Genomic DNA, 24,755 nt, shown 5'->3' on the forward strand with positions numbered 1-24,755 from the left:
TTCAAAACCTGAGTAATATATACGTATTATCAGCTAAATATGATTCTAGAATCAAAAGTACTCATTATGCAGTAAAATGGTCCCTGTCAGTATTTTACTAATATAAATGATTACTATAAAAGAGTATACACATGTTATTACAAAATGAGTGACCATTTACAAATGTATTGTAACAAAATGATAATAACCCGGATGTAGTAAGTGAGTAGTAGACTATTAGTTTCCGGTTGTCACTGTCCAATCTGACCCCCGGCTTGAGCAGAGCCCTGCCTCTGTCTGAAGAGAAAATCTTTGGTCTAATTTCTGAGACGTAGGTTGGCTCGTGTTTCTTTGTTGTGTGTACTTGTGTTTTGCTTCCACTATGTCCTCCGCACCGTTTTTTTTTTTTTTACGAGTGTGTCCTGTCAATAAGGCTAGCTAAAGGTAAGGTCAGCGCTTTCCTAGCCGAACAGCTAGTTAGCGTGTTAAGCTAACAAGCTAGCTACTCAAGAGATGTGTAACTTTCCGTTGAGCCAGCCATTTTCTACCGACAAATAAACCTCGGTAGATTACATTGACAATATTTTACATTCGGTGGAGGCAATGGTTACACAGCAGTCGTCGGAAATCAGGGAGTTAATGAGCCACGATGTTTAGCCGAGCGTAAGTCACATTTTCATGGTTGCTAACGTTAGCTAACGGTACAGTTTGTGCGAGCTGACACTGCACCTGAGAGGCAGTAATGTGCTTGACTGAACCGTTTGTGTCACACAGCAGACACACTTTAAACTGACAAAGGAGCAGGCTGTTTTGACTTTCTACTCTTTTCAAAGCAGAGACAGATTGAACACAATATTTGTAGCACTGGCCATGGATGAGCTGAATGACCAAGAGTGGAAGGCAGGTAGCTTTCCCCGGCTATCTCTTTCATGGTTTCTAAATGTAACTTAAATTGCTTAGACAAGTTAATATTCACAGCAGCTAACTCTTGCTAACCAGTTACATCCATCGACGACCATGGGGTCTAGCATGATGATACATTTTTGGACTACATGACCCTTCATATATTTTAGATATGATTGCTGTGTCATCCTATTCGCCCATTTCATCATCAAAATGATGCAGCTTTTCTATCTGTTAATGCCCTCCTTTCCTTTTTCCCAGGTGCTAGGGTGTCCCCCCTCTCCATGTGTGGTCCCTAATGGGCGGCTGGTCTCGCAGTGCCGTGCTGGAGCTGTACCGGGCGCTGCTCCGTGCAGGGCGTCACCTTCAGTACACTGACCGTAATTACTACCGCCGTGCCGTGGCTCGCGAGTTTCGCCGCTGCCAAACCCTGACAATACCTGAAGATAAGGAGGACGCACTGAGGAGGGGCCAGTTCTTCCTCAGCAGCCGATTGGGCGGGCTTATGTAGGGGGAAAGGGTCACGGGTCATCTGGAGGTGGGTTGAAGGTCATCTGGAGGTGTATCTCCCAGGTGGGTTTACAAAAAAGAAAACAATCTGTTCAGATCTGAGACATTCTTTGTGTGAGATGGTTTAGTTTTACAGGGCAAAGATCACAGAGAGTCATGAGTAAGATCATGTTGGCTGTGGTTACTCTAAACTGTGTGTGTAGTATTGTTATACGTGTCGATCTGGCTACACAGCATTATGTTGTAGCCTCTGAGCTAAACAGCAAAACAAAGAAAATACTTGTACCCATCCTCTTCCTGCGAGTTTCCTTCTGTTGTACTCTCTTTATCTTTTCTGTTTTCAGTGGCAGGATGGCGGGGGTGAATGGAGACCGTAAAGGGAAGAAAGATGACAATGGGATTGGCACAGCCATTGACTTCATGCTTTCAAATGCCAAGCTTGTGCTGGGAGTGGGAGGAGCAGCCATGCTTGGCATTGCAACACTAGCTGTCAAAAGAGTAAGTGAGAGGTGATTTCTCTCCCTTTTCATTTCTTCTATACCCCTCCACTCCCATGTATGATGAAGGGAAAACAACGTTCTTATGTAAATGTCCATACCAACGTTAATAATGTGCACACGATTCTTTGTTGTGCAGATGTATGACCGTGCCATAAGTGCTCCCACCAGCCCCACAAAGATGGAGCAGACGGGACAGAGAAGCTGGGAGGAGCCTGCCTGGATGGGTTCGTCACCACGAGTATTAAACCACGACATGAAGTCCACAGTCAGCAGGTCACTGCAGTCTCTGCCCACTTCCTCACATGCTTTTGACCCAGGTGAGGAAAACAAAGTTAAATCTGTCCTACGTCATTGTTTTTAAATGTCTTTTTCGTGTTATATTATGCAGTATTGACCATTTTGTGATTTAGACTTTCAGCCAGCTGTCATTTTGTCTCTTGACAGACAGCCTATTTGGAGGAATCTTTCTCTTCCTTTACAGTGGGTGTTCTCTGTAGTGCTTCAATAGTTTGATATGATGTAGTTGAGCCTTACTGTTATAATTTCCCGGATGCTATAGAAGCCCCTTAATTTAGTATTTTTGGATTCAGGTTTTTTTGTTTTCACATTCTAATGTTTTGAAAACAAACCCATACCTCTCCCCTCTTTTTCCCTTCAAACGTCATTATCTAAAAGAGGGAATAAAGCAAAATTCTCCTGCTCCTATCTAACATTTTGTACAAAGGCACATTTTTAACTTCCAGTTGCTTCTGATCTCCTCAGACTGTCTGCGGAGGGCCGTGGGTCGAGCTGCAGTGGGAGGCAGCGGTGCCACTCAGTCGGACCTGCTGCGGGCCCGAATGCGTCTGTCGCTGCAGGAACATCTGTGGGAGTTCTACCAAAATAACGTGAACATCCCTGCTGAGGAGCAGGCTATGGCTCGGAGGGCAGCGCTGGACATCTGTGCTGAACTCCGAGTGTTCCTCCACGCCAAACTGCCTGACATGCCGCTCAGAGAGATGTACCTGAGTGGCAGTCTGTATGATGACCTGCAGGTAAGAGGCTTTTAGATAAAGGAGGTTTAATTTTAGCTTATTCAAACATATTGATTTGATTGAAACTTTTTGTGACTGGTTCACTGGTGCTGTACCTAAATCAGAATTTTCCAGAATTTTTTTTTACTCTTGAGTTGCCAGTTGGGGCCTGTCTGCTGTCATCTCTTCTATAATTTTAATTTCTTAAGTTTTACCCCCTCCCTCCATCTTCTAGGTGGTGACAGCAGACCACGCCCAGCTCATGGTGCCTCTTATCTTGGAGAAGAACCTGTGGTCATCCATCCCCGGGGAGGACACCATCATGAATGTCCCAGGTTTCTGGCTCGTCCGCAGGGAGAATCTGGAGTATTTTCCACGGAACAGCAGTTACTGGGACCGCTGCATGGTTGGTGGTTACCTCTCTCCTAAATCAGTCCTCGACGTCTTTGACAAGCTTGTGGCGGGCTCTATCAACTGGCCAGCTATAGGGAGTGTCCTCGACTACATCATCCGTCCTGTGGTTCCCTCAGAAACACTGACCCTGGAGGTGCAGTACGAGACAGACCGGAAGCTGTACGTGGACTTCCTTCCACTACTTGTGATGGAGGATGGAACCTCACTGATCGCCAAACCACATCGTCTTGCTGCAGAGCGCCACGAAAACCTGTGGCGACAGAGCTTCCGCGTGGCTGAGACGGCACGACTCAGGGCCCTGGACCAGGAGGACGGAGGCTGCCGGTGCGCCTGCCTGAAGGTAGCAAAGGCCATGTGCAAGCTAAACCCTGCCCTCAACCGGCTCAACGCCAGCCAGCTCACCAACGCCATCTTGTTGCTGTGCGAAAAAGAAGGCGACTGGACCCAGGAAGCGCTGACGGACCGCTTCCTTCAGCTGCTACGAGCGCTAGTGGGACACCTAGAGGCTGGGAGGCTGCCATGTGCCCTCAGCCCTAAAGTTAACTTATTCTGCGAGCTGACGGAACATGAAGTGGACGAGCTGGGATATACTCTCTACTGTGCCCTCTCAGATCCCGAGGGGCTGCTGAGAACTGCTGATGCACAGCTACCCCATCCCTGATGAGCTTGTGGAAGAACGTCACGTAGCAACGCGGCATCGAAATGCTAACAACTGTTTTTGTTGGCAACGGTGACCTCGAACCATTACGAGGTTCCTGGAAACAAACAACTGCATGGAATCATCCTCTCTCCTGAAACACACGGCCTCTTCATTCTCAAATTCCTCTTCACAAACATCAGTGAGAAAATTTGGTTCACTCAGTAGCAGTTACAAGCTGTATGTGGTGTGAACATGAAATTACTGTTTTAATCTTAGATGAAAGTCAAAGCCCATTGGGGTTCATGGCTCTCACTAAAGCCATTGTATTAATGAAGTTAAGAGTAGACATGCTCTTAGGGCCTAATGCATTGGGATGGAGGGATTGATCTCTGCATTGGTTGATCCATATTACAATAGAAGAATGGAATCTTGAGATACAGTATGTATTTGAGCTCTTTTTAGCTGGTTGGAGAGTTTTAGGAGGACAGACATGCCCGATGCAGTTAAATGATGTTTACTGGGTCCGTGTCACTGTGGGAAGGGATAGAATGTAATGTTGATTGTGTGTATGCCAACCTAAAAGCTAATAAATTGTTGATCAGCCTGAATGACTCAACATTCTTGAGTTATAGAGACAAAGCTAACTCTTTTCCAGCTCCTTTTTTTTGTTACCCCATTTAACATTAAACAGTGTTTTGAGTTCAGTTCGACACAAAAACTTCATTAATACAGTGGCTGCGTTCAAGATTTGTGCTTTACATGTATGTTTCCAGGGATCTGTGAAAACAAACATTAGGCTGTCTGCATGTGTTATCTACCGAACCTAGAAATCAAACGGGAATATACACTTGAGTTATATGTTGATGTCTGCTTCTAATTCACACCATTCAACTATGAATCTGTTATAAAGTTGAATATACGTCCACAAGGAATATACCACCATTTATGGAAAGTATCTGAGCTGTTGGTGATCATACACTAGTTTTGGCTTGAACGGACAATGTTTCCATGTGACCGTCTGTCTGATACAGAGCTGCTCTTTGTTTGTTATGAAAAGGAGGTTTGTTCTGTCTCACATTTGTTGCTTTGGTGCACAGGTCCGATATACTTTATGAACTTAATTATTTATCTTTTATGACCTTCATCACAGGTTATGTTGTAGATTTGCAACAAGGTTGGTCAAAAGTGTCTCAGTGGGACAATCTGAAAGTGCTTTTATCTATTGGTTCTTGCTTTAATTTCAGTTCCAGATCATTACCTTCAGTGTGGGTTGCATACACTCGCTTGATCTGTCTCTGGATCTTTGTAGCAAGGGGGACTGTCTTTGGCTGGACACACGGTTTTCCAGCGACTGTCCCTCTGCAGTTTGAGGCACTAACCTGCAGGAGAAGGTTGTTTGTGCGTTTGTCATCTGGTGAATTAGTCTCAGTATTAACTTCAGTTCCTGGCCTGACTGCAGTTAGAGCATGGAGCCACGTTACCTCTGTAGTTTGGTGTTTGTGCGTCTGTGTTCACACTTTTAAGTCCACATTAACTCATTGGTGCAGCTGTGACCCAGTCTGTCTAGACTAGGTAGCCAGACTTGGATTAGTGCAGTATACTAGGCTGTTATTGTGTACGGCACCAACAACACATGACCTGAAGTGATGATCACTACTAGCCCGTCAGGTCTACATGTATATTAATAGATTACAGGTGCTAATCCCTTTTAGATCATGATCTGATTACAGATCCTCAGTTATATAAGAGCAGCTTTGACAACCAAGGTTTCTGATGTTAGATTAGCCTGCGACTCAGTGGAGCTTGTCAGTTCACCGTCATCGCAGGTGACAGTAGGTGGAGTCACAACAACAGCAGCTGTCCAGTGGAGTTTGTGTCTCTCTCTAAATGATTACCCAAAACATATTGTCCAAAAATAATCACATGGTTGCTTTTTTTTTGTTCTCACTTTTAGCCTTAGAATGAAAAAATAAATGCAGTGATATGGAGATAAGTGTCCCCCAACCCACTGTTTGTATAGTGTACAAAATGGAGGGATTTGGGTTGTTTATAGTTCTGTTGTGCATTGAGTTAATAATCATCCAGATAATAATGGAGAAAACAGGTGAATATTTTTGTATTTATTGTACATTTGTAACCAAAAGAGCCGAATATTTATTTGCAATCTATTCAATTCAACATGTAAAGTACCACTTATTGTGCTTATAAGTGCTTTGTTCTGGATGTACTGATATAAAATGAATCCACAGCAGACCACCTTTTGTGTGCATATTAAGCGTCTTCCTTTGCAGACCTAGTTTATGCTACAAATAACTACTGTGCTGAAGGGAGGAGTGTCACTGTGCCACATTTGTAATGTTATTGTAAAACAAAAACCCAAAGTAGATCTCTACCTTGTGGAGAGCATACTGGCCATATGCTGTGTTGCATGCTGTGTATTTTCCCCCAGCTTTTTTGTTTTTTTTTTGTAGTTCAGCTCTGGAGTTGAACGTTGCAGCACTTTCTATACTTCATTAAATGTTACAAATGACGTCCTGTAGGTTCATCTTTGTGTTCCCCCCCCCCCCAAAGACTTTTGATATTACACTCTAAACCCATCCATCAAAAATTTTACAAGACAGTTATTTAATTTAAGTTTTATTCAGTGACATTTGGTAATAAAATTCACATAGGCGTGTTAAAAGAAACATCCTGATACCTTCAGTGTACAAAAGTTGATTGATTATCATATTATGTATTAGACATTAGAAAATGGGAATGTGGATCTGTTTCTGGGAATGAAACAAAAGTTTGAGGTGCGTTTGTTCACCCAAAGCATCTAAATTACAAAAATTAAACCACACAAATGCATAGTTCTGATTGAGCCTCATCTTTGAGATGAAGATTCAAACTCAAAACAGCTTCACAGACAAGTGCAAGAAACCAAGTGAAGCAGTCCCTTTGTTCAGTGGCAGAAAACATTGACATTCCTTGCTAAATGTGTGGAAATGGCTATTAACGTAGCATCTATAAGTGTTCATTGGAAACCAGCTTCTCATGTAAACCTCATTATTCTAAGATGCAAGATATTTATATGAAAGCCAGGCCTTGCAGTGAAATACAACGACCATAAAATGCTTTGGATTGCTGCAAAACAAATAACGCAACATGATGAAATTAAGCTTTGCTTGTTGTGATCTTTAAAGTCAAAATGAGTCAAATAACAAATGCATACAAACGGTGTTTAGTAAACTACTTCGCAGGGGCAAACCCCACACGATCTGCATTCCTGTCGAACACAGTGTAGTACTTCCCAATGAATACATCTCCCAGGATCCACAGGGGCCCTGCAGGAGGCGGGATATCCATGGCCATGAAGCCTGACAGACAGATTGATGTGCCCATCTGAGACTCCTGTATCGAAAAAGGAAAAGCAAATAGTTCAGTCTTTCTTACAGGGATACTTTCAGTGTAGTTTTTCAATGTAAATATGGACGAGGGAGAAGTGTATTGAGAGAAAAAAAGTGTCATCCTTTAATATCTGACTTTGTAGCCACAGGAATATTCAAGACAAACTCAAGATGTTGCTCAAATGGGAGTAAATAATGCATTTGTTGGGGACTACTTTTAGCCACAGATTTGGTGCGCTAGTATTAACACTCAGATACGTGTCTGTGGAACTGACTCACAATAAACTACAGGGCCCATGTTCATCAATTGGGAGACATCCCACTCAGTGGAATTGTGCCACTCATTTTTTGTTTTTGTTTTTTTATTTAGTTTTTGAACAACAATGGAGCTCTATGGCACAGAGGAATGAGATATTAGACTTTGACTACACAGACTTGTTATCAAGAATCAATTCATTATTGGTTTTGGTCTTTTCATGGGATTTGCTGACAAAGGATTTGTCATCCATCTGACATGAGGGCAACTACCTTCAGGACATAATCCTCTCCAGTCAGGTTAAACATCTTCCCTCCGATGTTGAAGGAGATGGCCGGGAGAGACGGGATCCTCTTACAGTCAATGAAGTACTAGAAAGGAGGGAGAGGAGAGAAGAATATGCCACAAAACATTACACTTTTGTAGTCGAGTATCAGGTTGAACCCTGGACCCACTAATGTCAATTGCCACATCCGGACTACAAGAGTGTGACTAAAGGCATCATGTCTTGTTAACATGCAGCGTCTATCAAGTTCTTCGTCTCATATGTGTCAGCTCTACCTCTCCCATCAGCAGGGGCAGAGCTCCGATGGCCTTGTGCAGCGCTCTGATTTCCTCCACAGGACCTACGATTAGGGATGTTCCAGTGTCGACAATAGCCTGGCAACCGGCTTTGCAAAGACTCAGCTGGTTGCCAACATCAACTCTGCAGGGGAAAGTTAAGAGAGGGAGCAGCAGGGCGGGCCAGAGAGACGAGAGGCATCCGTTTATTCAATAACACCTGCTCAGAAATGTGTTGTTACTGTAATGCAGCCTTTAGACCAGAAAAACAGTCATTTCAACTATTATGATTTTACACCATCAGAATTCCTGATGAAAAATGACCATTTCATGCATGCACCTGCTTTATGAAGGCAAGTGTGTCCATGACAAACAGAGCAGAAAGTGCGTCAGCCCAGACAATACTCCACTTCCCAGTTCCTTGTAATAATAAAGCCATAAAAACGGTTCTTCCTCACCCGTTCATCTTGATCTGCCAGTAGGCCTTTCGTGTGACATTGACATAGTGCACGTCTCCGGTGTAGTGCTGGGGGTCTGTCCCACCCAGAATCAGCTCTCCTCCAACTGCTGCTTTTGGGTCTCTGAGAGACGGGGTGGACAGAAGCACAACTCGCTGTGTTAACAAATCCAAAAAGTTGAGACCAAGTTTGACAACAAACCACAATGTCTTTCTGACCAATTAATCAATACAGAAGGCAGCGATTCCAGAGCTGGTGAAAATATTATTTATGCCTGTTCTTCCATGCTTCTTCTATCAGAGACCAACCTGCTTATGTAGAAAGAGAAAATGTTATTGGGCAGCAGCTTGGCAGCCATGGCCGTGTCAAACACCGGGGTGACATTAGCTACTGATATGGAGGGGTAGGCCATGCCCAAGACCCCATCGAACCGCGCCACTGCAAATGTGATGCCGGGCTGCTTCACGGCTTCACCAAACTGCTGGCCAGGAACAGGCAGACCTGCAAGCTGCAAAGCAGGAAAAGGAAAAGGACATGGGAAGAGAGACGTCTATACGAATAGAAAACACAAGTCTTTTAATGAAATGATAGGAACGGCATGACCACCAAAATTGAGGAATGCAGTTAAAACAAGTAACAGTGAGTAACTCACAGACACAGTGTCCCCACTGATGAAGCCAGACAAGCTGCCTCGGCCGTACCGGATGGAGAACTGCGTGCCATTCTGAACGTATGTGCTCGACTTCTTCGAGTTGTAGCGATGATGAAGCCCTAATGAGAGAAGACGGTCAATCAAAATGAAAATGTATACTTGGACTTGTGGACAGGGGGAGGAGGGGATGGAACCGCCATTCCTGTGATCAGTGGATGCAGGTCATCCACTGATCACAGGATCTACCTCTTCAGCCTCAGCTGCCCCTACAGGCCCCCCTTTGGATCTGATTTGGTTGGTGCCCAACCTACCCAGACTCAGGAGGGGTTAGGTATTGTCTTGTTCACTACACATTTCTTGTTGGATGCAAAACCACTACTAAGAGACACAACTACACTAATAGTGAAAAACAGTTACCAAATGTCTGGGGGTCTTGCTCCCATGTGGGGGGCTTTACATGTCTGTGCCCAGGGGCCAATCATCTCATAATCTGTCCATCACTGTAGGCTACAATGAGAAGTGTGACATTTTAGTCACTACTGTTTGATAAATACAACGAGCATCTTCCAGGAAGTAGCCAACAGAGACACATACAGTACAGAGCAGGCAGAGTGAGTCAGTTCCCCGAGAAAAGCAAACTCACAGCAGGCCACATCGAGGAAAGAGCAGTGAATGGAGGGGACCCAGAGGTTGGAGGAACCGGTGTCAAACAGCACAGTGAAGTCCTGTGGAGGGGTACCGATGCTGATCATCCCATAGTACTGAGCCTGAGGAGACACAAAAAAAAAAAGTTAACCAAAAACGCTGAGATCTGCTGTGAAACCACCAATACATCTGCATCAGAAGAAAGATTAAACATCAAGTGTAGGCATTTTGTCACACAAAACTTTTGACTGAAAACTGAAAAGTTTTACCTGTGCAGGAATGCACAGGTAAAACTAGCAACATTGGTAAAACTCTTGGCTTTAAGCGGAGAAGTGTGCTGGACATTTGACACATTTGGAGTTATTCAAAGCTGGCTCCCTCCAATAAGACTGCAACATAATGGGCCCACTCACTGTGTGGCACCCGCTCACTATCAACCCCAGTGAGTTCTGCTGACATCAGGGGGAAAAGGTAATGCCTGAATCTGGGTTCAACACTGTACTGTCGGTACACATACGTCCATGAAGTTGGTCAGCCTCTCCACAGGCAGTTTGGGGGAGGGAGAGCTGTCAGGTGCTCCGGTGCTCTTCGCCAAAGCCCGGAGCTCCTCCAGAGACCTCCCATTGTCGCTCATCAGGCGGCGTAGGCTTCTGGTTTTATGCAGGGGAACTCTGAAACGAGGAATTACTGAATTAAATGTATGAAGACCAACCGTGCGCGTGCGTCAGGCGCGCGCGAAATGGCTGCTTCCTGATACAAAGCGCTCGCATCCACTTTCTACATGCATATTTTGTAACAAATGTTGCGCAAACTGATCATAATTTTTAACTACGCCAGTGTCATTATTGCCGGTAAATACCCATCACATTAATTGGAAACACGTGGGGCTAATTGTGACTGTACCAGAGACAAAACAAGGAAGTTAACAAACACACGCGCGCACACATTAACCTGCATTGAAGCCTAGCTACTTGTCTGTTGCTATAAAGTCATATAGGCTGAAAAGTAACTAATATTGGCTCAGTCTAGCATCCAAAACATCAAACTGTATTTACCTGATGATGGCGGCGCTTTGTATTATCAGCAGCGCCCCGATGATATGAAATATCTTCAGCCGTGTCATTTTTGTCCTAGTAGAAATAACACAATTTTGTGTTGTTTCCGATACTACCGGACAACTATTTCAACTGACGCAGAAAGATAGGTGAATGCGCTTCGGCAATGTCCGCATTTACTCGGTTTCCCACGAGCACTGTGGCTCAGTGATTGGAGGAAACCAATCAGTGCGGTGTTCTGATTGGTAGAAGAGTGCGGCCATCATCCCCACAGTACAAACCGGCGCACTAGGTCTCTACAGGGTCACGAGTTGTATTGTGGCTGTGAAATGAATGATAGGGCACATACCAGCACATTGTACAGATGTTTGAAAGTCCAGCTGAGAAAACGTTTCATATAATAGGAAACATTCTTTTAACAGCTTGTTGAATACCGTTCCCCAGAGGATCTACAGACTAAAGTTTACAGATAAATCCAGTAACCATGCAAATGTTAGTCTGCCTTTGGCTTTGGCTTGCCTAATCAGATCTTGCACTTTTAGAATTACTTGCATTTGGGAAGTCTAATGAAGGACAATGCCACCCCATCTAATCTCACAAACCAAATTAAAGGGGTACTCCACTAGTTTAGTTTACATTTGGGCCTCAGGAGAAACAGATGATAAAAAGAGTGGTCAAGACTTAAAACACAGGATCCCACATTTCCCATAATGCAACCTGATAGCACATTTTGTTATACTGTCCCTGTCTGGTAAATGCCCATGTCCTTCAAACTCCATGTCTGCATGTAACACATGCCTTCTGTTAAAGGGGCAGTCCACCAGTTTTACACATGAAGTTCAGTTTACTCGTCATGAGGAGTACTACTCAGCCTGAGAAAACAATTACACAGTAAAACAGTGTTATGTCTTCTGTGGCTGTGCAGGGAGCTTTCAAGAGTCTGAGAAAGAAAGTCTAAGAAAGTCTGTCCACAGGCCGCCCCAGCTGCGTTTGGCTTAAAGACGTTGATCATGTATCTGCAACGTTCCTTCAACTCTGGAGGGGGACCATTGCTGCATGTTAAGATAATAAAACACTCCATAAAAACATGTGTTAAAATAAAAATTTGATAATTAATTAGAGAGTTTTAGAGATGCTGGTAGGTAGATTTTGTTACCTTTGGACAGTGCCAGGCTTGCTGTTTCCCCATGTTTTTAGTCTTTATGCTAAGCTAAGCTAACCATCTGCTGGCTCCAGCTTCATATTTATGGTACAGACATGAGAGTGGTATCAGTCTCCTCATCAAACTCTTGGCAATGAAGCAAATAATATAATATTATTTCCCAAAATGACTAACTATTCTTTTAAGATCAGACAAAATATGGCATTGGCTGCTATTATTTTCTCAAGAATTCAATTATAACGTGCAATTATGAATGAGAGGTTCAAATCCAAACCGCAGCAAACAAACATTTAAGATGTGTCATCCAAGCCACCGCTTCTGAAACAGGCCCATGACAAAGTGTGAAAGCAGTCACGGATTACAAAACAGATACTCACTTGGCCTGTTGAACGAGTTTTAGATAAAATCCCTAACACGAACCACAAAAACTCTGACATAAAGACTGACGTACACACAAAAAGTCACACACACCCTCATCATCATCCATCAGACTTTGAGCTGTTGACAATAAGAAAAGCTGCCCCCCACAAGGTAAACCATTAAACCTTAGGGTTAAGACTTGGGTTTTGGTTAAGGTTAGTTAGCTAGTTAGTTTAGAGCTAAGGTTGGTGTTTGGCATGCAGTGGTCATGGCTAAGGTTGGGATAAGTCTCCAGGGAATGAATGTAAGTCAATGCAATGTCCTCCTAACTTACAATGCCAAGTTTGTGTGTGGGTAGATGTCAGTGTTGACATATCTCAGACTTTTTCCCTCTTGTTTGTGTATATATACTGTTGTTGAAGTTAAAAAGGATCCACCCACACATTTTTTTCCTCTGCTGTGACGCTGCAGGGAAATCGCACCTTTTGGCCTATTTAGACTGGATGACAGAGAAGGAAGAGCAGCAGGCATCTAAAGCATGTGTGGCCTGACAAGAGTACAGACATGCTGAACGCATGGGAGAATCATTGAGCCATTTCTTACACTGGAGCCACGATTAAACGATCAAACGGAATAGTGAAATAGAGAGGACTGATAACAGCGGCTTCTAAACTCCAACATGACGGTAAGAATCAGCTCTTTCTGTGTGGCCAGTGTGGTACCTCACATGTGATTTGCATGTACCACCAATTCACTGAATAGATGACTGCAATTAATTGGATATTATAGAACAGAAGATGTGTTCATTGTTAAGTTATATAATCAATTAGCCAGTAAGAATTTGGCCCAAGCAGCCTTGTACAGTCAAAGCACAGATGAAAGACAATGTGGGAGTTGACAGTTTAACCAGTTATATTGTTTGTTATGTGAATACAGAAGCCCATAGTCGTGTGCTTAAAAGGCTTACAATCCCACTGCTCAAACATCTGTTCAACTACTGTGAGATGATTTTAGCAGACTACAACACAAACCCAGCACAATTTGTGTCCAATGAAATATGTAGGACAACACTGAGAAGCACATTATTATTAGGTGGATTTTCCAGTGCTGCATGTGCGTGTTTTCTGCAAACTCCCCTATCATTAAGACTAAGATTATTCTTGTAAACAATGCTGATCTCATCCCAGCTGGTTTCTCAGTCAATTCAAACTTTAATTAACTACTTATTTACTTTATTTAGCTAAAATTTAGTTACATTAGTCTCCTGCTAAAAGTATGGTAACCAAGACTGGATTACTAGCCAGGCAAAGCGGGCCCTGAAAGCACCATGATCTGTGTGTGTCAACTGATTTGTGGTCATTTCATTCATAAAAAATTGACTGGGAATATGCACCACTAAAGCACAACAGGCTTTAATTTCTAATCTTGAGGCTCTGTCTTGATTGGTTTTAAGATCTTCATTACTTCACTATTATTGCTTATATGTTGCATATTCCTAAATTAATTCATTTTGAATCAAATGACCACACAGTAAACCTAGCGTCAGGCTTGGGAATACCATACACAATACAATGGGGGGTTAAAATGGGCTGAGCAGCTCATTTTTGCCCCGAGGAACCTCTTACAGATGAATCCGTCAACTATATTTAGAACTGCTGATTAACACAATCAGGATCCAAAACCCATGAATGAAATATGTGTGGTGATCATTTAGTCAAATGTGTTGAGGGGTTTGAGTTGCGGAAGGGCAGATATACAGTTGATTGGTGTGAGCGATAACCCCTCTCCCCCCCTGCATTCCTGTCTGGAGATAAAAGGGTTACGGGAACTGAGATGGCAGTTTGACAAGAAACGTGAAACTTCCCTGGTAGATAACAGACAACCAGGACATTTCTGGTAACGTGTCTTTATGTAATCATACACAAAGACAAGGACAGCACAGTGATGCAGTGCACTCATAGCTATTTAAACCCAATGATTGGTTGTTTGGCAGCCTTTGCCCTTATGTTAATAGTTATAGTAATACTATAGTAATACTAATAGTACTTGTGGTAATATTAGAGTATACATCTTTGTCACTATTAAACCCCATAGCCACCCAAACCACCCAGGAAATCCCTCTCAATGAAGTACGCCATCACCAGCTCCTATGACGTCCCGCAGTCTGCCTGCGAAGACCCAGATGCATCAATGGTAAAAACATATTCAGCTGTCCGTCTAAAGGCATGAATTCATGAATGATATTTGGTGTGTCTGCCGGAATTTGCATGTTATCACCTTGTTCCATCTTTGGATTAACCCGGGGGGTTTGTCTTTTAGGTACTTCTTGGTATAGAGGTGATGGTTTTCCTTAAAACTCCCTGTTGCGGTTATTGAGTTGTTGTGTATTCTCATGCATTATTAAAAACTCAGATTCACTTTTGTTTTGTTTTTGTTAGCCGGCCGTCACAGATGGAAGTCAGTCAGAGGTTAAAGTCAAGCCTGTACCTCGTCCCAGGTCTAAATTACAACCAAAGGCCCAGTGTAACACCAGCAACAACACTGTTGACTCTGTAGACACGACTAGCAATACAACCAATGTAGTGGTGAGTTCAGCGGGTTTGATACTTGGTGATATTGTAAAGATGAAGTCATGATAGCACGTATTAATTAGCATGTATTCATTTTTTCATGTCTGTCGTCAGAGCTGCCAACTCAGTGAATACCCTGCAGACTATGAGAGGCCTTGTCCTGTTCGACCTCCTCCCAGACCACCAATGAGCATATGTGTGACCTCCAGTCAACCCACAACAGCAGTCGACGGAGGCAGTCACTATATGAAGTCAAATACTGAGCCAACTGTGAAGGTATATGATATTCTAAACAAATTAATGAGCTTAATTTTGAAAATAAGTTTGACATTCTGGGAAATATGTTTATTAGCTTTCTTGCTGTGAGTTGAATGAGAAGGTCAATACCACTCTGAAGTCTTGAAGTCTTGTCGTCATTGTGAGGTTGCCAGGCAACCAGCAGAGTGAACAGAAAGCCACTGCCTCCGGCCAAGAAATAGTCATTAATACTTGAGACAACCGCAAATTGTCATTTCTACGCATCGGTTTTTGTATGGATTAAACAAATGAGATGTAAAATGTCGATTAGTGAGAGGTGTTCGAGGTGGTGGTAGGCAGATATTTTTTCCTTTGGACAGTGCCAGGCTAGCTGTTTCCCCTTGTTCTAGTCTTTGTGCTAAGCTAAGCTAACTGGCTGTTTGCACTAGCTGCATATTTACTGTAGAGATATGAGAGTGGTGTCAATCTTCTTATGTAATTCTTGGCAAGAACGTAAATCAGAATCAGAATCAGAAATACTTTATTGATCCCCGGGGGAAATTATACAATAAATGAGCAAATTTCACAAAATGTTGATCTATTTCTAAAATTTTGCTCACTTCAATGTTTTTAGCAACATAAATGTGTTTTTTTTTTTTAAATAATGACTGAACCCTTAGAGAGATTATAGCTTACTTTCTCCTTATTTTCTCTGCTAGCCTCCAGCTGTCGGTACGGAGAGAATACAATCTCCCACTCCATCGCGGCCTGAACGCCCTGCTCTTCCCTCCAACTATTATGACAGATTATCCTCTTCAATAAGGCCAAAACCTGAGGTACTTTTTCGCCTCATCCCAACGATTTCAGAGTTGTCCCAAAGACCAGGTAGAAACTAGGCTTTGACTCACCTATTTATCTATCTTACTATTTTCTTGAATAGATCTACGCTGATGAGAGTCAGCAATCCAGACGTTCGTCCACCAGCTCTATACGACAAACTTCAGTCTCCCCAGCTCTCTATGAAGAAGTGGTGAGCCTCTGTGGGACTTATGGTTCAACGGTAAATTGCAAGCTAAAAGTCCTGCATTGTGGACACAGTGTTTTCTGAGAGTTGGGGTAATAAAGATATGATTGTGTTTTTGCCAGAACAAGGGTTGTTATTAATGTGTCAACACTCGACAGCATGAAAGCGCAGAAACCTGTCCCTGGAAAAAAATGTTGGAATACAGTCAATGTTTTGGTTATGCTCAATTGCATTATGTAACCCCAATGTGTCTTTGATATTCAGGCCCCAGACAGACCGGCAGTTCCGCCTCGACTCGGGCAGTCCTCCCTTCCCCGCCCTGCCTCAGTGAGTGAAGTCTCGCCTCAACAGGTAAGAAAACCACTGAAGCAGAGCTGACAACTACAGGTGATGACGCGTGCTTGGGCAGGTGCAAAAAACAGCAACAAAAGGTGCAGAAACACATGCATTTGTCCTGCTGCCATTTTTTGCTGCATTTAACACTGTTCAGTCAGCGGGAAATGCAGATTCTGGTAGAGCTTTTTGCGCCCCTAACAAAGGGTGACCCCACCCCATCCCTGCCCTAAATGTTAGAGCAGGGATGGGGTGGGGGGTGGCCAGTGGAGCCTGAGCAATCTGGATCTGAAAAACATACTGCAGAGACTCGTTTGAGTATGATCAATTTATCTTAATTTACTGGTAAAAATGTCACAGAGCATGATTGCATGTGAGAAACGGGACCCATCTCACTGTTGGTGCACCAAGTTGATTCAACAACAACCAGTTAGACCCAGTTAGAGTTCCATTTCCTTCCTGTAATGTCAAAAACCAAGAAAAGGCACCAACAGAATGAGAGTGTGCAGTAGAGTTGATTAAATTTGAATTTTATATTAATGTCTATTACAGACCAGACCGCCACCACCTCCATTCAACCCTCCGACCCCCCCTTCAATAAGGAGACAATCAGAGTCAACGTTCAGTGAGATAGAGCATCGTCCCTACCTGGACGTTCTGCCAGAGGATGACGATAGGATGGTGAGAAAGACTGTGTGTAGCTGTGTGTGCAGCTAACAATGGTATGCTGTAACTTTATTCTCCATTAATCTGTTTCCATTAAACACCACCAGTCACAAAGGCAGTCAACAACTTCTGGACAGCAGTACCAGAGTGGCGTCCACGCTTCTCATCAACAGACCACAGAGAACGCAGAGGTATGGCTTAGTTTACTTGTTCCTTAACTTGCAAATAAACTGTGATTCAGCTTAATCTAATTCTGTACTAAGTTTAAGGAGGTTTCATAAATAAAATCAGTTTTTGACAAGAAAATAACTTGTTTTCCACAGGACATCAATGGGATGTTGAGATGGTTGAAAAGAGTGTCAAGTAAGTACAACATTTTGCTTTCTAGATAGATAGATAATTTTCCTAGGACTAAGACTAAGGAAGCATCAAACTTTGGTGTGTCATTTTCTTTTTATTCTTGTTTTATTGACTACTAATACTGTGTATTATTGGGTTAGGGTTAGTACCAATACTGCGTATTTATTCATTTTAAAAGAAAGGTGCAATAAATAAATAGATGACTCAGTTACAGTGCAAACCTCAGTAACAAAGAGCTGGCCAAGATATATCTAATCATCTCTGCTGTCACTCCAACAGAATCTGATTTCATGACCCCGTCACTGTATGGCCTCAGTATAGACGAGGAAATCAGGTAACCACACGGAAACTGAATTCATTCTTGTAAACTGGAGATGTAATTTTGGTGCTATTAGTTTCCTGTTACAATATTGCTAAAAATAGTAGCAGGAAATAGTGCTTCAGAGTAACTTTCTGGTGAACAGTCCTAAATACCTAATTGCAACATGACCTTTTACATAACTATAAACTATTTCAGAATCAAAATCAAATGTAACCAACTGAACTGTATAAAGAAACTGTCTTTTCTGTCACTTTCCCTTTGCAGATCATTTAATCAGAGAGCCATGAATGTGAGAAAAGCCCTGCGTCTCTTCAACCTTCTCATGATGAAACGCAGTGAAAGCCTGCGGGACCTCATCACAGAGTTCAGCTCCATCTCTGACAGCCTGGACAAGATGCAGAAGAAGACCAAAACCATGGACATCGCAGGAGGCACCACAGGTGCTGTGGGAGGGGTGACCGCAGTGTTGGGTATCGCCTTGGCTCCTATTACCATGGGTGTCTCGCTGATTGCTACAGCTGTTGGTGCTGGTATGGTGGCGTCTGCTGGGGGTATCGGTGCCCACAATGCTAAGGTCAATAAGAAGATTGTGAATAGGATGACAGTTGAGAAACTAGTGTGCGAATATAAGGCTAATGTCGTTGACCTGGAATATTGTCTAGACTTCATCCTCTCTGAGATGAATGAGCTGCGAAGGTACGACATTGCCAGGTTACAGAGGGCCGGAGCCCAGCCTGACGCACTGAAGATGGCACATCTGTCACAGTCTGTGTTTAGTAGTGACACAAACAATGACAGGAGGGCTTCTGTTACACACTCAGGCGGGATGTCATCTGAGAAACTGCTTCAGGCTTTTGCCAAGGAAATGGATCAGTATTTTTCAGAAAAAAGTCAGAGGCTGAAGAAATCAAACAAGAGCAGGTTTTCAGGTAGAGTTCAGCTGCTGGCTGTAAATCTGCAGGATGAACTAGGTCACCTGAATTGTATGTGGGAAATGTTCAGCTGACCAAATAACTTTTTGTTGGTTTGTGAGTGTGAGAAAGAAAGAGAGAGATGTTTTGGAATGTTTTAAGTGGTGCAGTTGGTAATTAAATGTCTATATTTACGTATATATTAATAAACATTATATATTTGTAAAACCTAATTTGTGATTATTTAATTTAGGGGTAGTTCGAGATTGCAGTTCTACTATAAATTGTTATTGTGATAAATAAAACCGCAGAATTCATGGAAATCACTCTCATGAGTAAAATAATCTTGTATGGTTTTAATTTAGTACCAGTGATTACTTTTTAGGATGCCAGCAAACTATCGGTATGTGTGGAATGCGGAATACAAACACTGGCGGAGTGATACTGTGGGCACTGCGGAAGGATAACTCCAGTGCTTGCTTTAGCTCTATATCAGCACCGCGCCACAACATGCGCCATTTTCCATCCCGAGGAACAACACACGAAGTGACAGCCTTGTTGAACATCGCTCTGTTGGCCGAAATGGCAGTGTAAAAGTGTGCCGCGACCCAGCCGCCAACAAAACAGTGCATCCAGCCAGTGCACTGAGTCACTTCTAATTCAGCAAAAATGTCGTAAGTATATTTTTTTTAATAACATTTGATCGGTGACAGCTGTACGGCCTACGATAGCCGCGCGCCTCAGCAGCCTGACGTTACCCCGAGCACAAAACTAGATCTTCTTAAATTTCAGTTAATATTAGTTTGACTGCTACATATAATTAGACACGATCTGAATTGGCGCAGTTACTATAGATACTGGATTAGCTGCTGAGATGACGAAACACGTGATAGCTATGATTCATACATCATACATTTTCTGTATTTGGCTCTACACTGTATCGTCTAATCGTCGAGGACGATGTTGCTACTACATGTTATTTGTATTGAAGCGTTATTATCACGACTGCCTTTGAGTGTCTACGTGGCAGTCAGAAAATGGTTCGTTTCCTCTTTGTGTCAAAATGGCGGCTTCATGTGGGCGTATTGAGGACAAAAGTGTGGCTGTTCATAGTGAGGGAGGGGGACGGAGTCTGTGACCCTGTTTGGAGACAGACTGACGTCAGAGTCACAAGATTTCTGGCTGGGTGGAAACACGTGATGTGTAGCAAGTGCACTGCAGTGATGGGGGCAGTGTTGAGCTGAGATGTGATTTGCCTTTTGAGATGAGTCATTATATCCTAACAGTGTATTATTATTATTTTTAGCCACAAAGCACAAGTTAATTTATGAATGATTAATAGGCTTTATTAACTACAGTTGATTTCTACAATATTGTTCAGCTTTTCACCACAAATGTCTTATTTTTCCATTCTCAGGTCCTTCGTGGAAACCCTCACTGCTGCTGCATTCGACAGCATAAAAGAGTTCGAAACCATCCTAGCATCGTCACGCACTCCTTTTGTGACCAACAACAGCCACTATGACCATGATGATGACAAACTCACTGTTTGGCCTGGAAGACATGGAGGCCCTTCTCTTGGGTCCTTCCTCTCCCATGGCTGACGCCATGGACTTCCTATCCTTTCACCCTGATCAAGAACAACAGGAAGGAGGACGACCCTCGTCAGAGGGGGACACTTCACCTGCGTCACCCCTCACCTCCCCATCACTGTCTTCTTCCTCCTCCCCTCCTCCCTTCTACTCTCCTCCTCCCTCACCGCCGGCTGTCCTCCTCCGTGGGGACAAAGCTGGGACGGAGTGTGACCTGCTCTCCCTCCCCTGGTTGGGCCACCCTGGTCAGCTGAGACCGACAGTCTCATCTGACGGCAAAGGTAATGATGGTGTACAATAATGTTCAGTCCTACACTTATTAACATCTTTGAAATACTTTGAGCACCATTTCTTAGTATTGACAACCCTCATTGATATAAAGCCTCATTTACCTCCCACAGAGGACATGTTCGGTGACCTGGACTGGATGGCAGAGAGGGTGGATCTGAACGAGTTTGACCTGGACTCTCTGATTGGCCCCTGCGGTCCTACTGAAGAGTCCCCCAACTCTCCAGAAGACCTCCTAGCCTCCCTGCATTGCCCCATGGAGCTTGACTCCCTCCCAATGCCCACTCTCTCAACTCCTGTGCTCTCAAGTCTTCACTCCGCTTCTCTTCCAAGTATACCTCCCCCACCCCCCCCCACACTCTGTGCAGCGCCTTCTGTCATCACAGTGGATGAGCCTGAATCCTACATTGAGGAACAGGATGTTCCCTCCCCTCCTCTGTTCGTCCCAGATCCACAAGAGGAGCTGGAGATCAAATCTGAGCCCGCTTCTCCAGACCCATCTTCCCACTTGGTGGATTCTCCCTCCTCCCCAGCCTACACTCTGGACCTGGGCAGTGAAGTAGATGTCTCAGAGAGTGAGGTGAAGCCAGTGGTAGCTTCTATCATCCCTCAGGTCCCGAGGATTGTGCTCTCCCTTTCACCCACCCGCATCGTCCTAGTCCTGGCTCCCAAAGATGAAGTCGCGATCACCACCACATCAGGAATCGCTCATTCCTCCCCTCCACCAAAGTCCTCCGGAAGCAGACCATACCCTGAGCCTAAATATAAAGCTAGTCCACCCTCTCCCAGTGCCACCAGTGTCAAAGTCAAGTCCCCTGGGGGTGCAGGTGGAAATGAAAGGGCACATTTGAAGGCACCAAAGGCCAAGAAACTAAAGAAGATGGAGCAGAATAAGACGGCTGCCACACGTTACAGGCAGAAGAAGAGAGCTGAGCAGGAATCCCTCAGTGGAGAGTATGCACTGCTGGAGAGGAAGAACATGGAGCTGACGGAGAAGGCTGAATCCATGGCCAGGGAGATCGAGTACCTCAAAGAGCTGATGGAGGAGGTTCGCCGGGCCAAGACCAAAAAAGGTCTTAGTAGTGATCCCTAGTGGTTGGAATGACGGATGTTTGTGTAATAAGACGTGACGATGAGAAAGCGGGCTCAGCAGATTAAATTTCATGCAAACCAGTATCGCTAAAGTGTGTGCTATGTCCACACGGCACTGTCCAGTAAAACTGATGTTCTTGAGAACATCTCCTTTTTAAATATCTAACACTGGTATTAAATATACAATACTTTTGTCACGTTTAGAGTAGTTCTATGGAAACAAGTATTTTCCATTCAGTATATAAACCTGTGTGCTGTTTCTTGTAATGTTTGTATTTTTTCCTATCTCTGGACCTTAGTAACGTGCCAGTAGGATGTCTTTTTAAGATTTGTGTATTAGTATAACTGGACCATCTGTATTATCAATCTCTTAATAAAGAGTCTGAAATCTAATAGTCATTTGGTGTGATTCCTTCTGGACATCAATGCATATTGGGAGGATAGTGGTAGGTAAGTGGGTGATACAGGGTCTTTTTTTCAGGGATAATTCATTATAACTGCATTGGAAATGTACACATCAAAGCACAATAGCAAGAGGGTATAACTAGTGTGAATAGGCATGTAAGAATCTAAATACCAGATTATATGGAATATGTACTGTGACTGGCCTGGAAGAACAAACCACAGGTTTAAACTGAGGCAAAAGCTACACTGCAGTGCACGTGATTTGCACATAACCTGTACATCGGTAAAGCACATGATGTTTATGACCTGTTTAGAGACCATTTTCCGTCTGTTTAGAACGTAACCTAGTCCGCAACACAGAGAGTCTTTGTTCCCGGTCTGATAATAGATCACAATGAGCCTGTGGATGTCCATCTGAGTGGAGCCTCTTTCAAACAAACAAACTAGGAAGAGGATAATGGAGCCCGCCTGACCCAGCAACATGCTGCAGATGCATGGGTATTCAGTCAACTGACAGTCATGTGAAGTTAAAATGACATTTCTAAATACACGGGAACCAGTTTCCCATAAAGATGTCTTGTTTTAGTGTGTTTTGTGCCTCTGATGAGCACTAAATGAAGACACTTGCAGTTTAAAAGAGAATATATGTATTTGTAATATTATGTGAGAATGGAGGAGCACGCGAGAGAGGAAAGAAAAGAGTGCTGACTGGTGCTGACCTAGGCACAGCTTGAATAATATTACCAACAAAAAAAATGCATGCATTCAGTTTACAACTGGCCGTAGGTGTTCACACTGTAATTGGTCCAGGCATTCATCCAGATAGCTTAGGGACGATCTATATCTGGAGGCAGGCCAGAGTCAAGATGGTGCAGAGCCACTTACAATGGGAACATTACCTCCAGAAAAAAGACTTGGCTAACTCTGTGGATCCTGCCTGTGTAAATGCCCTCATTTTTCAAGAAATGATTGTTGGATTATTACTTTCTGAACAATATGAAATATGAGACATGAAAGTCCACATCTTTTTTTCCTCATTTAGTGTCACATACAATATAAATGTATAAAGCAGCCAATATCAATAACACCCTACACAATACAGCACAGGGCACCTACTGTATGGAACAGTGTTTTTTTGGCAAGGTAAACTTAATTCATTTGTTAAAAAGCTTTTATTTTGCCTTGTCCTTTGCAATGCCTAAACAAAATACAAAATAAAAGCTTTTTTTGTCTGCACCCACGTAAAAACCTTGCATTTATTGTTATTCTTTTATTATTTAACACTCTTAATCCTAGGATGCCTTATTTCACATGGTTTTTAAAATATATTTTTCTGAGTGTAATTATCCACATAGTATGTGTAGGTATGGTGGCAGACAAATGTGCTTGCTACAGCGCCATCTAGTGACGATACTACACAATTACTACTTCCATCACAGAGTTGTCGACTCCGCGTGCCAGAATAATAATAACTCTCAGGTATAGTACTTCAGTCCATCAATGAGCACATGGCAGATAAAAAGAAATACTTCAATAATAAGATGAAAGCCAAAAATACACAACAATATATCCATATCTTTTATTGTCTGAGGATGAGCAAAGTACTGATGATGATGCAATCACCATTTAGGGAGGACCACACAGGAAGTAACGTCACTTTGGCTACACTAAAGTGGTAGAACTTACACAGTGCAAAATGCTTCGCTAAAAGCGTACGATGTGACATATTTTACTCTGTAAATATACACGGCTTATACAATATATTCACAGGTGACGTGGGACTCTAAGACTCCAAATGAATGTTTGAAACATCCTCATATCAAATTGTAAAGTCATGCTTGTCACACTAAGTGCTGCCTACGTCACTAGATGAACAGAGTCAGTAAAGCATAGGGGAAGCAGTGTCAGGGTTTGTAGAAAATAAAAGTTTACAGCATGGCAGTGGTATCGGTCACATATTACATATGCTTTTATTTGTAACTTTCAGAGCGTGAATTCTCTTTTTTCCGCTTTTTTTTTTTTTTTTTTTTTTTCTGCAGTCGTGAAGGTAGAAGGATGTGATGTAATACCAGAAAATCCCCACAGACTTGCTGAAGCAAGAGTCGGAGGAATAAGAAGTGAGGTTGCCTTCAACTCTATAGGCACTCGTTTATCTGCATGCGGTGTCTTAACATGCCTCTGAGAGCTGAATATATATCTTTTATTTTTTATTTTTTAAAAACATCGCTATTGATGTCAGGAACAGATGTCTTGACGATGTAGAAAAAGGTAGTAAAAGCCCTATGTGAGCTCGAATGGTTCATGAGGTTATGTTGTTTCTGTAGCATGCGAAAGCTGGATGTAGCCTATAGGATACTGCCCTGCTGCAGGGCTGTACTCCCACTCTCACGCTTTGATGCTGAGGCACGTAGCTGAATCTACCTTGTCGATAAATGCACTGGATGCATGACCAGAAACA

General features: G+C 43.1%; 5 protein-coding genes across 6 annotated transcripts; 4 read left to right on the forward strand and 1 right to left on the reverse strand.

The window, feature by feature from the left end:
• Positions 1-258: 258 nt before the first annotated feature.
• LOC139300081 (mitochondrial ribosome and complex I assembly factor AltMIEF1-like) lies at positions 259-1,393 on the forward strand. The gene is made up of 2 exons (XM_070923063.1): positions 259-310; positions 1,144-1,393. Exon 2 carries the CDS (start codon positions 1,181-1,183, stop codon positions 1,391-1,393), a length of 213 nt encoding a protein of 70 aa, XP_070779164.1. The 5' UTR covers positions 259-310; positions 1,144-1,180.
• Positions 1,394-1,743: 350 nt separating this feature from the next.
• On the forward strand, positions 1,744-6,490 carry mief1 (mitochondrial elongation factor 1). Of its 2 annotated transcripts, none has more exons than XM_070923061.1 (4): positions 1,744-1,890; positions 2,029-2,239; positions 2,694-2,926; positions 3,141-6,490. In XM_070923061.1, exons 1-4 carry the CDS (start codon positions 1,744-1,746, stop codon positions 3,978-3,980), a joined length of 1,431 nt encoding a protein of 476 aa, XP_070779162.1. In that variant the 3' UTR covers positions 3,981-6,490. The 2 variants fall into 2 exon arrangements, with proteins under 2 accessions (XP_070779162.1, XP_070779163.1); XM_070923062.1 differs by having other exon boundaries at positions 1,777-1,901; positions 2,029-2,209; positions 2,655-2,926.
• A 90-nt stretch (positions 6,491-6,580) lies between these two features.
• Positions 6,581-11,078, reverse strand: napsa (napsin A aspartic peptidase). The gene is made up of 9 exons (XM_070923700.1): positions 10,976-11,078; positions 10,438-10,591; positions 9,919-10,042; positions 9,276-9,394; positions 8,932-9,131; positions 8,624-8,746; positions 8,166-8,310; positions 7,877-7,975; positions 6,581-7,352 (listed from the first exon to the last, which is right to left on the reverse strand). The coding sequence occupies exons 1-9, from the start codon at positions 11,041-11,043 to the stop codon at positions 7,191-7,193; spliced, it is 1,194 nt and encodes a 397-aa protein (XP_070779801.1). The 5' UTR covers positions 11,044-11,078; the 3' UTR covers positions 6,581-7,190.
• A 1,601-nt stretch (positions 11,079-12,679) lies between these two features.
• Positions 12,680-19,194, forward strand: LOC139300555 (uncharacterized). Its single transcript, XM_070923698.1, has 13 exons — positions 12,680-12,801; positions 12,969-13,182; positions 14,592-14,690; positions 14,936-15,082; positions 15,182-15,343; positions 16,024-16,140; positions 16,245-16,364; positions 16,593-16,679; positions 17,214-17,342; positions 17,435-17,518; positions 17,651-17,690; positions 17,967-18,021; positions 18,274-19,194. The coding sequence occupies exons 2-13, from the start codon at positions 13,177-13,179 to the stop codon at positions 19,013-19,015; spliced, it is 1,788 nt and encodes a 595-aa protein (XP_070779799.1). The 5' UTR covers positions 12,680-12,801; positions 12,969-13,176; the 3' UTR covers positions 19,016-19,194.
• Positions 19,195-19,441: 247 nt separating this feature from the next.
• Positions 19,442-22,285, forward strand: atf4b (activating transcription factor 4b). The gene is made up of 3 exons (XM_070923699.1): positions 19,442-19,594; positions 20,338-20,793; positions 20,914-22,285. The coding sequence occupies exons 2-3, from the start codon at positions 20,442-20,444 to the stop codon at positions 21,891-21,893; spliced, it is 1,332 nt and encodes a 443-aa protein (XP_070779800.1). The 5' UTR covers positions 19,442-19,594; positions 20,338-20,441; the 3' UTR covers positions 21,894-22,285.
• Positions 22,286-24,755: the final 2,470 nt, after the last annotated feature.

This window comes from Enoplosus armatus, chromosome 17 (genome assembly GCF_043641665.1).
Source record: "Enoplosus armatus isolate fEnoArm2 chromosome 17, fEnoArm2.hap1, whole genome shotgun sequence".
Taxonomy (NCBI): Eukaryota; Metazoa; Chordata; class Actinopteri; order Centrarchiformes; family Enoplosidae; genus Enoplosus; species Enoplosus armatus.

What these genes read in the sequence shown, in the direction of transcription:
- napsa (XM_070923700.1), bottom strand. Translation starts at nt 11,043, where the DNA reads ATGACACGGCTGAAGATATTTCATATCATCGGGGCGCTGCTGATAATA. An exon ending in CAAAGCGCCGCCATCATCAG is followed by an intron (nt 10,592 to 10,975) that starts GTAAATACAGTT and finishes TCCTCGTTTCAG; the next exon opens with AGTTCCCCTGCATAAAACCA. An exon ending in TTTCCTCGATGTGGCCTGCT is followed by an intron (nt 9,395 to 9,918) that starts GTGAGTTTGCTT and finishes TTCTCTCATTAG; the next exon opens with GGCTTCATCATCGCTACAAC.
- LOC139300081 (XM_070923063.1), top strand. Translation starts at nt 1,181, where the DNA reads ATGGGCGGCTGGTCTCGCAGTGCCGTGCTGGAGCTGTACCGGGCGCTG.
- LOC139300555 (XM_070923698.1), top strand. An exon ending in GCAATACAACCAATGTAGTG is followed by an intron (nt 15,083 to 15,181) that starts GTGAGTTCAGCG and finishes GTCTGTCGTCAG; the next exon opens with AGCTGCCAACTCAGTGAATA. An exon ending in CAATAAGGCCAAAACCTGAG is followed by an intron (nt 16,141 to 16,244) that starts GTACTTTTTCGC and finishes TTTCTTGAATAG; the next exon opens with ATCTACGCTGATGAGAGTCA.
- mief1 (XM_070923061.1), top strand. Translation starts at nt 1,744, where the DNA reads ATGGCGGGGGTGAATGGAGACCGTAAAGGGAAGAAAGATGACAATGGG. An exon ending in CAACACTAGCTGTCAAAAGA is followed by an intron (nt 1,891 to 2,028) that starts GTAAGTGAGAGG and finishes TTTGTTGTGCAG; the next exon opens with ATGTATGACCGTGCCATAAG. An exon ending in CAAAGTTAAATCTGTCCTAC is followed by an intron (nt 2,240 to 2,693) that starts GTCATTGTTTTT and finishes CTGCAGTGGGAG; the next exon opens with GCAGCGGTGCCACTCAGTCG.
- atf4b (XM_070923699.1), top strand. Translation starts at nt 20,442, where the DNA reads ATGACCATGATGATGACAAACTCACTGTTTGGCCTGGAAGACATGGAG. An exon ending in AGTCTCATCTGACGGCAAAG is followed by an intron (nt 20,794 to 20,913) that starts GTAATGATGGTG and finishes TACCTCCCACAG; the next exon opens with AGGACATGTTCGGTGACCTG.